Raw genomic sequence first — 15848 nt, forward strand, 5'->3', positions numbered from 1 at the left:
CCCTGTGATGTTGTTAAGAAGATGCTCGGCAAAAGATGAAAGGCAGAATGGATTTATGAGGAGGCGGTAACACTCTCTATTTGGGGAAGTAAGGGGTAATGTGTAGGGATGGGAATCGAGAACCGGTTACAGTCGAGAACTGGTTCCAAATTGTCCGATCCATCGTATGCCTCCGAGCTTAATCAATGCCGGCATGTTTTTCCTTTAATCAATGCCGGCATGTTTTTCTGACAAACCCATGCATCTGTGCTGCTGGAAACTTGCAACAAGAGGGAGTCATGGCACAGAGGAAGAAAGGGTCCAAAGCGTGGTTTCATTTCACGAAGATGACAACAGTGTTTATTGTAATGTCTGTAATTGATCATTTCGAGTAAGGGTGGAAAGACCAGCAATATGATGAAACATCTTTCTACGCAACATGGGCTTAAATTCAAGGAACGCCATGTATTTGATACTCTATGCATGAGTACCACAGCTTTCCATCCGAGCAGCTCGTCCATTGGGTAAATATCTTATGTTATAATAACATTAGCGCCATGCAGGCAGGCTTAGCAGATTTTCTCTTTGACCGAGAAAACCTAAATGAAAACGAATGCTGTACAAATATTCTCTCATTTCATCCGTTGTAGAAGATGACAGACTGTTGCTACAGCTAGCTCGACTCGCCCATCATCTCACCAGCCAGCAAAAACCTTTCACGCTTGCTGCACAGGGAGGGAAAATTAGCTTTTGCACACCTGAGTCACATGCATGCCTTTTTTTCTACTCTGTTGCAACACTGTGTTCAGACTCAGAGGAAATAAAACAGTTGCATTGACGCTGAAAACCTGGCCTTGTCTTTGTCCATACAGAAAATTGATCATGAATCAATGAGGGAATCTATGAAGAATCAGACCGATAAGCAGAATCAATACTGACATCGGTATCAATAAAATCTCATCAATTCCCATCCCTAGTGATGTGAGTGTGTGTGTGTGTGTTCCTTGGGTACCGCCTATGGCTCCTCTGTCTGTGTCATACAGCATCTCATGCATTTAAATAGTGGATATAATATTCTATACTGCTGGGATTACACGCCTCCAATGAATTATACAGCTTCATCTCAGAAACTTTATTTTCACTACCTGCTATTATTGTCCTGACATTTAATGATACAAAGAATCAATACTTCCCCAACACGAGGTCAGTCCTACCCTCTTTCTCAAATTGGCTGGACACTGGGGAGCCTCGCTATTTCACAGGTCAAAGTTCAGTCAGAATGAGCTCTTATGTCAGTTGAAACAGGCGGGATCAATTCATGACCGGGCACAAACGGGAGGTGAATTTCAGTAAACCTGTGTCCCTTTAGCTGTGCACTCGTTACTAAGAATATTGTTTGATGTCTTTGTGTTGTCTGATTCTTGCCTGATGAAGGTCTTATGACCAAAAGTTTTTTTTATCAACCCAGTAAGAGCTGACTGGATGATTTGTGTGTGAAAATGTGTCTTGGTTAAAACTGGGCTAAATTTGGTTTAAAAAAAAAAAAGAAATAAATAGAAAAAGACTGTGAAGCAGATTCTAACTGCAGGCTGAAATAAAGTGACATGACAGTTACATGTAACCTAAATGTCTAAAAAACTTTCACTTTTCATCTCAATTTAGCTCAGTTTTCACCTACACAGCCACCAAGACATAAATCCCCAAATCAGTGCTTACTGGCAAAATTACCAGTGACAGAGTACAGGATTTTATTACATTTAGGTCAGTGTCATTAGGAGTCTTGAGCTGCCAACTGCAGACATTTAAGACATTTCCCTCAATAAAAGGCAAGACTTATCCAGTGAGTTATCTTCTCTCCTGCAAATTTTAAAGCACCAACAACTAAAAAAACTAAGTTGTAAATGAGCTCCCTCTGCTTTTCTGTGCCAATATTATGTAAATTTCATCGTTAATCATCATCAGTCATATCAGACTCATTCAAGACAAGATTTTTTCGGACAGCTCTAAGTCTTAATATGTGCAGTGATGCTACAGCTTTGCTGGCACCTTCTGCACAAGGCTGTGTGACGCTTTTACACAGTGGACATGAAGCCAGCAAATTGACAGCTTCAAGACAATTTTTGTCCCCTTTCAGAAAGATGCTCGCGTGTCTGAGTGCAGGCAAGAAACTTCAGCTTGGCATGCGTGAAATCAATGTTTTCACACCAAAGGTTATGTGTTCCCTACAGCGACCGTCTTACACTGTGTCTATGTGAGTGTGTGTGTGTGTGTGTGTGTGTGTGTGTGTGTTTGTGTACCTGCAGGCCCTTAGCCGTCAGAGTGCGGGGGTTGGCCACATAAGTGTGTAAACGTCCATCCACTCCTCTCAGCAGGGGCTCAGAGTCTCGGACGTACTGCAGGTCTCTGGATGTCCTCAGGTCTACCACCTCCATGGACTGACTCACGTTCTGAACCTGACACACACACACACACACACACACACACACACACACACACACACACACACACACATACACATACACACACACACACACACACACATACACACACACATACACACACACACACACACACGATTAATATTATGAGTGATTATTGTTAGTATCCTGCGTTGCCAGAAATGCTTATGATTTGTTTTGGATGCCACCTGTTATTTGTTTCCAAACACCTGTTGTGGTTTGGAATGGTATTAGATGAGAAACTTAAAGGGATAGTTCACCAGAATTACATAAAATATATTTTCTTACGTATACCTCGTGGTATCTAGCCATGCAGATTAATTTGGGATCAATCTGACTGGGAGATATCCATCTTCGGGATTTATGGCTCCACCCCATTCCAGTGGAGATTACAATTGCTACTTACAGCACTAAAAAATGACATTTACTGTAGAAATTTCAACAGCAAAGTGTCCAGGAACGCTGTCCCAGTTACTCTACACTAACCTGCTTTTTGTGTGTGCATTGAAGATATGAATAACCAGGTGTCTCATGTTTTAAGTAAATGCTGTATCCAGAATGTGATCGATACCATGATAAGAGTAGAAACCAGGACACTCTTGTGCATGTAAACGCACTCAATGACAATGCCAACATGCTGATGTTTAGCAGGTAATATTTGCCAGGTTCACCATCTTAGTACTGCGTGTTAGCATGCTAATATTTGCTAAGCTGAAACTGGTGGAAATGTAGTAAGTTTAGCAGGTATTGGTCATAAACCAAAGTGCAGGTGAAGTAAAATTTTGACCTGAAGGAGGTGCCAGATGAAAAGTCAGGGGATCACCAAAGTCATTTGTATTCATCCTCGGGGGACCATGAATGTCTGTACAAAATCCCTGCCATAGCTGTTTCAGTCTGGACCAAAATGGTGAACAGGCTGACTAACCGACAGACATTGCCACCCATAGAGCTGTTAGCATGGCTAAAAATAAGAGAATACATATCACAAAAAACAAACTTTGTTCTTATAGGGACTATTTCTTTGGCAGAAAGTGGTTCCAGTCTAAACTGTTCACAGAGAGGTCTGTGGATGATCCAGAATAGAGACATTGATTCTGGAAAGACATGTGGCACCATAAACCTCAGATACTGATATCTCAAAATGGACTAATAAAGACAAAATACACACAATGATGATATTTCTCTTTGAAGGAAGTTCTCATTAGATCCATTTAAACAAGAAATTCTCACCTACACTATGTTGAGCTCTAAAGAAACTAACACTCCCACACTTCTTCTCATTAACCTTCCTGAATTGCTACCAGATACTTTGAATCTCTTTTGATATTGAACGGAAAAACAAATGTGAAAAAAAAAAATCCATCATAAAAATGACCCAGATATCCAGAAGTGATATGCAAGCAAACAAACAAACAAACAAACACTCAGGCAAAAACCCACCCACACATCCTCCTGCTGTAACACATGCTGGGGAGGACTGAGACGCGTGGAAAAATCAGAGCACAACACATGTAAACACACACACACACACACATACACGCACAGCAAGATCCACATGTCACTTCTAGAGACACGCTGAGTTAAATAATTTAAATAATTTATTTCTGATTGTGTTCATGTACATTTTCCTCATTCTTTATGTGTGAAGAGAATAGATGATGTAAAAAGTATGTATGTTATTGTCAGTGGGCTGTACTGGACTTGTACTTTGATGCCAATACAGGATATATATATATGTCTCATGTGTGAGCCTTGCTGTAGTACCATGCTTAGAAAAATGTTTGCTGGCCTGTGGGTGTTCAATAATTCATCAACTTTTGTCATAAATCACTTTTATTTACCTCTGAGGACACATACATTACATTATGAGAAATGTGCTTACGTAATCGATGCATATCCTTACATAAACACACACACACACATATATGCATATAAACATATATAAGAACACATGGACGTTCAAGCATACAAATAGTCATATAGAGAGCTGCGCTCTGCAATATGTAACAAAGTATTTCTTTCCCTCCCATCTGTCAGTATTTCCTTTGAGTTTAAACTCTTTTGGCATGTTGAATGACTGGGAGTCTGTAGAGGATACAGCTACTGATGTATCAGGAATACATCTGTCAGTGAAACCTGAGTGTGTGTGCGTGTGTATGTGTCTGTTCATGTGTGTTTCTGCAAGTGTCAAAACAAAGAGACAGTCCAGTGAATATTTCATTCCAGTACGCTGCCTTTCCCCTGCCGCATTGTAATGCTGACCACTAAAACATGCAGGGATGCAGTCACAAACACACACACACACACAAACACACCTGTTCAGTCAGCAAGCGTAGTTGTCGACTCCGAGGGTCTCGTTTGCAGAGGTTCCGTGCAGGGGCGACCACCGTGCAAACACACCTGCCGTCAGGATCTGAAGCTGTGCTGTACACCTGCCAGCCCTCCTCTGAGCCCGGGTACAAACCCTGCACACAAACAGACTCTCTGTTAATGATATTACTGCATGAATATCATGAACGGATGAAGGTATCAACGCTATCAGTGAAATTCAAAGTAAATCATGTTTTTCTGTTTTGTTTTTCTCTGTAGCTCAAAGTTCAAGTTTTACACTGAATTGTGTGTTTTATACTGAATATATATTTGGCAGCGACTAATAATTCTTTTCTTTTTTTTCATTATTAATCTGTCTATCATCATTCCTGTCACAAATTTAAGAATCCAAGATAAGATAACATCTTCAAATGTCTCATTTTATCCAATCAACAGTACAAAACCCAAAGATCAGCAGAGATATAAAACTGAGAAAAGCAGCAAATGCTCACATTTGAAAAGCTGGAGCGAGAGAATATTTTTTGGCATTTTTGTTTGATCAGTGATTTAAACGGTTAATCGATTATCTAAATTGTTGCAGATTATTTTTCTGTTGACTGACTAATCAATTAATCTATCCAGCTCTAAATTTATATTACACTTCTTAAATGAATACTTAAATTCACATACGATTTTTATTGAACATAATGTGCGATTGCTCCAGCCACCCCTTATGACTTTTAAGGCATTTTTGTATATAAAAAAAAGCACTCAATAATATAAAATTTTAAGGGTTTTTTGGGGGGCATTTTTGCCTTTATTGGGCAGTCAACAGTGAAGTGGCAGAAAGGAAACAAGGGGAGGGAGCTGATATAACATGCAACAAATGTAGCATGCACAGTATCCATTCAGCTACCGGAGTTTTAATGAGCCTGTAAAATCTATCTAGTGCCCTCTTAATGTCCAAATTGCGCATTCTGTTGTGCATTTTCTAAATGTAACAAAAACATTTTTATAGGGAGCATTATATTGTTGGGACTCCTTGGGAAACAGAAACAAGACCTGGACAAGAATGATGAATGCACACACTTACTGTATGTTTCTATGTCTGTATGTATCACACACACGTTTTTATTAAGTTCCATGAACACTTGCAAGGATGTTATGGAATCCCTCAGGAAGCGCTTACCCTCAGGCTGCATACTAATCCTGCCTCCCACATACAGTATATGTTTAAAAAAAAATCCAGGAGTACAGTATATTCACTTTCATCATTTTATGTATATTGATATGAGGGTGAGATTGTAAAAATTGTAAGAATTAACATTAACATAGCAGTAAAGCATACTGTGCTTTTTTCATACATAATACAGTCACTGCTAAAACTACATTATATAACCTTTGAAGGTTTACATGTTGCATTTTATCTTATTTTATTGTGTTTGCTTTGTTTTTGTTATTTTGTGTGAATCTGTTTTTCAAAGTGTAAAATGTGTGCTTCAAAGGGACCCAGTGACTCATACTACTGAAGCTGTTTCTTTTGTGCATTCTCTCAGCATGTTATTCAGGTCAGGCTTTAGTCAGAACGGTGGACACATATTTTCCTTAAAAACTGTTGCTGTCTAATTCTGTCATGCTGGTAAATCTCAGCAAGGTTTCATGATCTCTCAACTGGACAGGTATTGTGATTTAACTGTCCATTTACGTTTGCAAAAAGGACAGTGCACGCTCTTTGCACTTTATTGTACTTGAGTGCACCATAGATATCTGTGTGTAAATTGGATATTTCTTATTTGCAGCTGAAATCGGCTTTGACATCTCCCACATGTCTGTGTCCAGGAAAGCTAGCAGCATAACTGGAGAATTTCCACCCTCTGTATCAACAGCCGGAGCTGCTGTTCTCTCTGGCAAAAGTCACCGGCTCCCTAGAGCTCCCACAATTCTGCACACAAAATGATATCTACCCTATTCAAAGTCCAGAATTAATGAAGGACTTCTATTCTTGCTGCTACCATTTTATTTACATATTAAAAACGTGTCCAACTGACAGACAAGTTAATTTTTTTTAACCTTCATCATTTGATTTAAATGAAACAAAACATTTCTAAAATTAACTTTATCTTCTTGAATATTATGTACTTTTATCACTGATTCTGCAGATCACCTCAGTTCTGTGGAGCATTTTAGCGTCTTTGAGCTCATTGTTTTGGTTTCCCTGGCCTGCAACTTTACTGTTTTGATTTACGCTAACTGCTCTGATTGCGTCATTTTTGGCTGCAGCAGGAAGCTAAAAAAAAGCTAGAAGGTGTTTAAAGAAAAGACCGTACGCAGCATCATATGGTAAACATGGTGAACATGGTGGAGCCAGATATTTCTCCATCCAGGTGGAGACCAAAAACAGCTAAAAGAAAGCAATTAATGGATGGAAACACCAGAAACAAGACTTAAGATTAATGCTAATGTTGCTCCCTAGATGTGTTTGCTGACAAGTTTCCCATATTAACCTCCTGGATGTCAGTGTTGTGTTTACAGCTTGTTTCCTCTGCCGCCAAGTGACCAAAAAGTCAGTTATCGCTGGTGTTTAATCAAGGTGGATTGAGGTGATTTTTGGTCCTTTTGACAATTTTTTATTAACTTGCTTCTGAGATTTAATTCTTATGGCTATGATTTGCATTTTTAAAATGTTTTGTTGCACAAGCAATAACGCAAACACTTTTGAACAAGAACAACATGGATTTGTTGAGGTGATTTTCAAGGCTGCAGCACACAGCAAGACACATGCATTTATGAGGTACTTATTAATTGTTCTAAAATACCACCTAGGTTGTTATATAATGACACGTGCGGAGGAACATTTTCTTTTTTAATTTTTTTCTTTTTTGGGGGGTTATTTGGGACCTCATTAAGTAGCACTGAGGCAAGTGCATTTTTTCCCTAGGGTGTGAGCGTCGGACCCAAGTCACAACACATTAAATTAGAGAACAAGTGGAATCATGAGCTAATTTCCGTGAGTTTTAACCAGGTCTCCAGTTTGACCTACTTGGTGTTAACATTTCAGAACAATGCAAAGGCACAGCTGAGCTCAATCTGACACACACCAACCTGCCACAGTAATCTGTCTGAGAAACGCCAGTAGACGAGCTGCCCTACAAACCCTGAAAAAGAATAACGACAAAGGAGGAATCTGGGAGGATGGAGGGAAGGGGAGGTGGAGGCCTGGAGGGAAACATCTGATAAATCAATCAGCTGGGTTTGGTGTGGTAACCTTGAAGTCTTGTTCACTATGAAGCTAATAGAGGAGGGGGGGGGGTTAAAGAAGAGGACATGCATGGGATGAGAATATAAGCATCGTTTGTGCCTACTGCTCGATGTAATTAAACACAGGAGGACATACGGCACCTAAGGGCTCATTTCACACAAGGGAAAAATAATAAAAATCTACTCAACTGATTGAGATCAGTGTAAATAGAGCGAGAGTACAGAGCTAAATTCCTGCAAAAGTTACTCAATTACAGGCAGTAGGCAAAGGAAAACATACTATAGCCTACAAAAAATGTGCATAACAGCTTATTTCATACACAAAAACCTAAATGTCTGTTTAAATGTTGTCATCTAAGCTCAGTGATTCCCAACCAGGAGTACTTATAATTTGCCAGGAGGGACATGGAAAGATTGTGGAGTAGCTCAGCTAACTTGAAAAACTAAATCTACATAATGAGTCAGTTGTAACACCTGAACACTACAGTACATTGTGTGTGATTGTAAGTGTGTGAAAACTAGTTGCCAAGCAAGCAGGGAAATCTAAGCAATTAGCTAAAAGTAATAGAAAAACACTTAAAATAGTTAGCTTCAAGTAATAAATGGTTAAAAGATAGATCAAAGTAATGATTAAATAATTAAAATATATAGCTAAAAGAAATGCATAAATTGTTCAAATAGGTAGCCAAAAGTAAAGAATAAATAGCTAAAATAGATAGCTAAAAGTCATGGATAATGGTTAAAAGATAGGTACAGTAAAAGTAATGGATAAATAGTTGTAACATCCAGTTTCTGCCACGCCAAGTGCAGTTCAGTTTAAAACTGCGGTAGTAGTATGAACGCACACTTGACCAAACCAACCCAAACACTGACAGTTCAATTGTATGAAATGAATATTGTAACAATATACACGTTTAGTTAATCAATAGTGTTAAATAACATCAGTTTAAAATCAGTTTGAATGAACACATTTGGAACTTGATGGGTGGTGTCAATGAAAGGGAGGAACTGTGTTTGTGAACCACAACTGTGAATAAAATCATACTTACATTCACATGTCATCAAACTGATGCACAATATAACAGCTTCAGAACTGTGAGATTTTCATTCTATTAACTGTCAATCATCTCCTGAAATAGCAACACTGCATCTTTGACTACTCCATCTGTCCTCAGCTAGTTCTTGTGTTTGTGTGTGTGTGTGTGTGTGTGTGTGTGTGTGTGTGTGTGTGTGTGTGTGTGTGTGTATGAGTGCGCCTGTTGTTGTGTGTAGGCGTCTACTTGCATGAGACTGCATGCACTTTGCTGAACTTGCAAAGTATTGCCACACAGCAGCTGTGAGTTGCCTCTCGAGCCAGAAAGCTAAATCATGCAAAGCCTGAGAAGGGACAAATACAAAAGCATTCACTCACACACCTATAGACCCTAAACCTGAGCAATTAATAGAAATTTTATTGAAATCGCAGTGAGGCCTACTACAATTTTGAAATTGCAGGGGGCACAATATATGTTGAAGTCAAAATACCATTTTAAATGAAATATCGTCATGTTGTAGCGATGTCCTGACCTACACATTATATTCTACAGACTTAAGAAAACATCTTTGTTTGGTACAAATCTCAAATCAAAATCACACCATTTTAAAATGTTTTTCAATGAAAATGAGAATAATGATGTAAAAAGGATCATTCCCTCTAATATTGCAAATCATATCGCAATTGCAATATCAGTCTAAATAATCGCACTTTGATATTTTTTCAAAATCATTCAGCCCTAATACACACACACTCACACGCACATATATATACAGAGTTAAGAGACCTGTGTGTGTATTGGTCCAGCATCTACATGTCTAGGGTTGCCAGGGTGTTGCTAGGGCAACAAATCGCTGGCTGTCCCATGGGTGAGTCAGCCTTCCCCAGGAGAAATATCACCCCAGTAAGTCAGAGAGAGAGCAATCCTATTACCCCTGGATGTGTGTGTGTGTGTGTGTGTGTGTGTGTGTGTGTGTGTGTGTGTGTGTGTGTGGGTATATACTATACATGTGTACTCTATGACTCATATTAACAGAAACAGTTATTTATTTATTTATTAGTACTATTTATTCTTCACATTAGCAACACACTGCTTTTTTTTCCAGCTTTGTTCTAAATCTGTTCCTCTGTGCATCTTTTCTTTTCTGTGCCTTCTGTGCTTTTCTGCACCAGTGAACAGATCAAATATCTGCTGCATGTAGGCTAAATGTTCCTCAATGTGTTGATCCCTAAATTTGACTCTTTTTCCTTCTAATTCTCGATCTTCTGTGCGTTTTCCTGCAACCACAAGCAGCAATTTCTCAATATCAAATGCATTGCATGTCACATTAGAGAGATTATTCGATATGCACTGAGAGTGGGTGTTGATGTGTGCAAAACAGCTGACAGAAGCATGTGAGGGAACATTAAAAGAATAACTTCACATGCGGGTTGCCAAAAAATCTGTGCTATTTAACTCACTGACGACAGATTTTAAAGAGTGTGAAAGATGAACTTCTGATGACAAAAAATATCTCCAAAACACATTTGCGCCATTTGTTTTGAAAATAAATAAATTATATACATGTATATATATATGTGTGTGTGTGTGTGTGTGTGTGTGTGTGTGTGTGTGTGTGTGTTTGTATAGATATACAGAATACATACACTGACGATCCGCTCATGTGTGCCGTCAGGGGAGATTACGGTTCCATTGAGTCCAACCAGGGATGGCAGAGTCTGGGACATCCAGTTAGTTACCATAGCCATAGTGCTGAGCACCGCGCCAATCTTTAACATGGGAACACTCATCCTGACACACACACATTCAGACACCACACACACACAAACAGAAACTGTGCCTGGCTCTCTCACACACAGTTCAAACTGTTGACAGCGGTCATGCTAAAAACGGCAGGTAGACAACATGATGCTACAGGTAAAACGTTGTATACAGTACATGCTCAACAGTTTTTCAGCTCAAAAATCCAAAATTCAGCGTTTTCTGATAAAAACCACAGCTTGGGTCGTCCCACTGCTGAAGTCTCTGCTCCTACACTGCCACAGGTTAAAGGATAAATCCTGGAGCACAAGACACTCCAGATGCCTCCATGTGAAGAGTCCAAACATCCAAAGCACAGCTCAGTCTGCAGGAGATGCTCCTGGAAACAGCTGGGTAGGTCCTTCTGAGCTGGAGCCTATATGTGTGTGTGTGTGTGTGTGTCCTGGACTCCCTCCTCCGCCTGGCAGTAAGACGCTGAGGCTGAGCCAGAGCTGCTCTCTTATTTATCCACTAACTCTCTGGCGCTTCCTCCCTCCACCCTCCCTCTCTCTTTCTCCCTCTCTCAGACACACTCCTCCATCTCTCCCTCTCACTCATGCTCTCATCTATTCTCTCAACTTCTTAATAAAATGTGCACACTCTCCCCTTGAAAATATTTGCTTAAATGAACAAGCGCATAACATGAAATATGAAGTAATATCACAAAATCCCACACAACATTTATCCTGTTTTCTTGCTGTGACTCCTTTCCTCCTCATTTCCTTTCATCTAATTTTCCGTTTCACCTTCATTGCAGTCAGCCCCTCCCTTTCTTTTTCCTCCCTGTCCATTTTTCCCTTCCTTTCTTTGATATTGATTACATGCAAACGCCTACATGAAAGCACAATGCTGTGGATTGACCTGTCCCTGGTCTGTGTGTAGTTGTGCTTTACGCACATTGCAAATTGATGTAACACTGCCACCATGTGGCTCCCACCATCAAACTCTTCAAAGTCTGCAAGCTGTTTCACACTAAATTTGATCAAAACTTGAGAGGAAGATGCTTTATTTGATCTGCAGCTGCAGCGTTTCCATGGAAGCAACACACTCCCAAAATAAAATAAAGACAGTGTTGACAGTTTTGAGAGGAATGTGTTTATGTTCCCAGAAAAATAAATTAAAATATTTTCTACCTGACAGAAAACTAGTTAGGAAGTATTTTGATAATCAGTTAATGTTCAACCATTCTCTGGTTCCAGCTTCTAAGTTGTGAGGATTTGCTGCTCTTTTTTAATGAATATCTTTGGGTTTTATCGGGTGTTATTTGGACAAAGCAAAACATTTGATGACATCAATTGATCATGAAAAAATCGTTATTTGCAGCCCTAATAAATTATATTAAACAATTTTTTTAAATTGGGTTGCTGTGTAACTATAACATTGTTTTTCGGTTCCCACAAACCTGCTGTATATGCAAATATATTATAATATATAATATAATATATAATCATAGTTTTTTGAATATTTCTTCTTCTTACCTCATTAAAACAGAATATGTTCAGTTTTCAATCAATCAATTTTTATTTATATAGCACCAAATCACAACTAAAGTCATCTCAGGGCACTTTTCACATAGAGCAGGTCGAGACCGTACTCTTTAATTTACAGAGACCCAACAATTCCCCCATGAGCAGCACTTGGCGACAGCAATAAGGAAAAACTCCCCTTTAACGGATAGAAACCTCAAGCAGAACCCGGCTCTTGGTGGGCGGCCATCTGCTTTGACCGGTTGGGTTGAGAGAGAGATAGAAAGAGGGGGGAGGGAGAGGGGGGGGGGGAGGGGGGGGGGGGACAGACGGACAGAATAACAACAATCATAACAATAACAATAACAGCAGCAATAGCAGTAGCAATAGCCAGGGAAGGACGCCAACAGGACTTGCCCTTCCTTTTGCCACAAACTGAGCTTGTACTTTTGATGAAGGTGACAAAGTAATTAAATGTGCTAAAAGCATTGCTATAGAACTGCAGCAATTAGTCAAAATTAGTCGCCAGAATCAATTAATCGTCAACAATTTACATAATTGAATCACCATTATAAGGACTAGTGTGTAGGATTTAGTGGAATTCTGGGTGAGGTTGTAGATTGCAACCAATTGAATACCCCTCGTCTCACCCTCCCCTTCCAAGCGTGTAGGAGAACCTACCAATTAAAACATATGAACATTATATTCCATTTCTGCCAATAGAGCCCCCTAAATCTTACACACTGGTTCTTTCAGCTTTTTTAAAGCAAAAATGTCCAAAATTCACTGGGTCCAGCTTCTGAAATGTGATTATTTGCTTGTTTTCTTAGTCTTCAATGACAGTAAACTGGTTGTTTGGGTTTTTGACTGTTGGTCAGAAAAACTAAGACATTTGAGGACATTAATTTGGACTCTGGGAACTTGTAATAGACTTTTTGACTATTAACTGATATTTTATAGAGCAAATGATGAACCAATTAATTAAGCAAATAATTGGCAGTGTGAGGTCCCTCTCTTTGCCTTCTGCTTGTGAGATTGGTTTGGCTTCCTGGCTTAGGAGCTGATAGGCAGTGTTGGAGAGGAATGTACCCAGGTGTAGGTAATATCAGGAAACTACCTACACCTGGGTAGTTTAGGCTTCAGCCAACTTAAGTGGCTTCCTTTCCAACCTTTTTCTCTTCTCTTCCTCCCAGGCCTCCACCAGCCATCTGGGTTAGGGTTTTGTGTTTTCTTTGCACACTACACTCATCCATACACTGCAGTCATTACTGACCTGGCTGACTAAGATTATTATTATGATATAATTTTATCTTAAGTTGACAATAATTGTCATTTTAGAAGCTTATGTGTGATTCCTGTTTTTATCACTGACTCTAAGCCAGTTCATTAAGTGATAATAAATGTACAATATGTAGTGACATTACTTATGTTTGGGATCAAGCTGACCGTTTTTAGGGAGGGGTAGTGCTGTGTAAAAAGTAATGTCAACACCAGTCACAGATATTGAGCACATGAAAATCACTGTGTTTTACCGCTGGGGTCTCATGAGACCCAGAACAGAAGTAATGAGTCATTTTCCACATCAGACTTGTGAAACATGTCATCAGGTCAAAATAATGTTCGTAAGCAGTTCTCCTACAATTATGGAAAATAGTATCAAGCTTATAAAAAGTATGTTAAGTACAGTTTTTGAGCCTTTAAAGACCTGGGTGTCCATGACCCAAAACAGAACATTAATTGCTGTGGCAAGATGAACAACTACAAAAGAACATGCCTGTTCTCTGCTTTACGCCTGAAGCGATTATGTGTCGACAATTTAACTAGCCAGTACTAAATGTTTTATTGTGCCTTTGTTCTCATCAGCGGTTACATGCACATGCCTTCTTGTTTCAGTAAAGAGCCCCCAGGATACACATGGATTATACATAAAACGCCCCTCAGCGAGTACGTTGAACTAACATGAATATTTCAATCAGCAGCACTTAGGGATAACACAGTCATCCAGAGATGGAGGGGCACAATAGAGGCGACATGACAACCTAGCTGTGTGAAACACCTTCAGGATATTTATGGTCACTAATTCAGGTAGTACCCTTTCTGTATTTCTATTTAAAATATATAATAATGATAATAAAAATAATAAGAAGAAGAAGACATTTTTAGAGAGCAAAACAGCAAAGCAAAGTTGTAAAATACACCATAAAACATAAGTTAACTAAAAGAAAATAATCAACCATAACAATAAGCCATAAGAAGGCACAGTAAAACCAACAATAAAAAACAAAAATGATGGTGATTTCTCTAAACACAGTTAAGAGGAACTGGAGGGAAGACTCTGAAGATGTCGGTCTGAAATATTATCTAGTCCTTTTTATGCTGTGGACCCATGAAGCATTTCATTTCTTTAGACATGCTGTAGGAGAGGCTCATATTTTCACCCTGGAAAGCCAAATTTCTATTTACTTTCCAGGGTGACAGTAAATGGAAATTTTAAACAAGACATGTTTCTTGAGAGATACAAATATCTTGCCCATGCAACAAAAAGGCATGCCTTAAATAAGAGAGAAGCTTTTTCTATGCTTTGAATTCCAGTACAGTTTAAAAATTGTCATCTGACAGAGAGGACTTTATCTCTCCATAGGGTAAGATTACAAATTAGTCTCCAAGAACTTTTTCCCTGGACATATGATGTAAAGTTGGACAACTGCAATCATTTTGGGAGGTCTGACATCAACAAGAGTCACACTCCATGCCTCAAGACAGGGATAAAGAGTTGGAGGTAGGGGCACAGTGTCTTCTTACCTTACATGAGCAGACAGTGAACAGCAGCTGGAGGAGCCAAAGGGCTTCAGGTGGACCCATCATCATCCTTCTCTCGCCTTCAGGTCTCCCTGATCTTTACCCAGGTTTGGCTCACACCAGGCATAAAAAATGAAGCACACGCTTTGACCCCACAGAGCACTTCAGAGAGACTCCAGCGTCTACTTCAGGTACCACTGGGGCTGCACCCCTCCCTTGCTTAGCCTTGGGGTTATGGACTACTGTAGTGCCTGGGCTGGAGTGACTGAATCCCCTCTGGCTGTGGAGGAACACAGTCCTGTTGTTGGATGCATGCTGAGGAGAGTCACTCTGGCGCTGACTGAAAGGACAACTGTCTCGGAGAAGGTGAAAGAGGGGGCGTAGGGGAGGAGGAGTTGCCAAAAAGGATGATTATCTGTTACGTCAACGCAGGCAGTGGATATACAGTTAGTTAATGGGTGTGTGCATGCATTTGTGAGTGACAGATTACATGTGAGGTAATACTGTTGGTTTTGGCCTCATGAAGCTACACTATAGAACTAGTGTGGAAATAGATTATTGAAGATAAGTTTTTACAGTTTTGTTTAGAGTTCAGTGTTATACAGTGTAACAATAGGGCTTACTTATAATTTTGTAGAGCTGAAACAATCTGTCGATTAATCGTTTAGTTGACTGACAGACAATAAATTGGCAACTACTTTAATAATCAATCAAGTAATGTTTAAGGCAAAAATATCAAACAT

The 15848-nt window shown here is 39.4% G+C and overlaps 1 protein-coding gene across 6 annotated transcripts in view; it reads right to left on the reverse strand.

Moving 5' to 3' along the window:
- Positions 1-15848, reverse strand: part of LOC137180043 (noelin-2-like) — a 35316-nt gene that overhangs the window by 18564 nt on the left and 904 nt on the right. For 2 of the 6 annotated variants that reach the window (XM_067585216.1, XM_067585215.1), the window contains exons 2-5: positions 15109-15457; positions 10687-10831; positions 4754-4903; positions 2277-2432 (exon numbers count right to left, since the gene is read on the reverse strand). In XM_067585216.1, coding sequence (XP_067441317.1) covers positions 2277-2432; positions 4754-4903; positions 10687-10830 — 450 coding nt within the window. In that variant the 5' untranslated portion in view covers position 10831; positions 15109-15457. Of the gene's footprint in view, positions 1-2276; positions 2433-4753; positions 4904-7850; positions 8009-10686; positions 10832-15108; positions 15521-15848 lie in introns of those variants that run through there. The other 4 variants (XM_067585214.1, XM_067585213.1, XM_067585217.1 and 1 more) reach the window with 3 other exon arrangements.

This window comes from Thunnus thynnus, chromosome 3, assembly GCF_963924715.1.
Source record: "Thunnus thynnus chromosome 3, fThuThy2.1, whole genome shotgun sequence".
In the NCBI taxonomy this organism is placed as follows: Eukaryota; Metazoa; Chordata; class Actinopteri; order Scombriformes; family Scombridae; genus Thunnus; species Thunnus thynnus.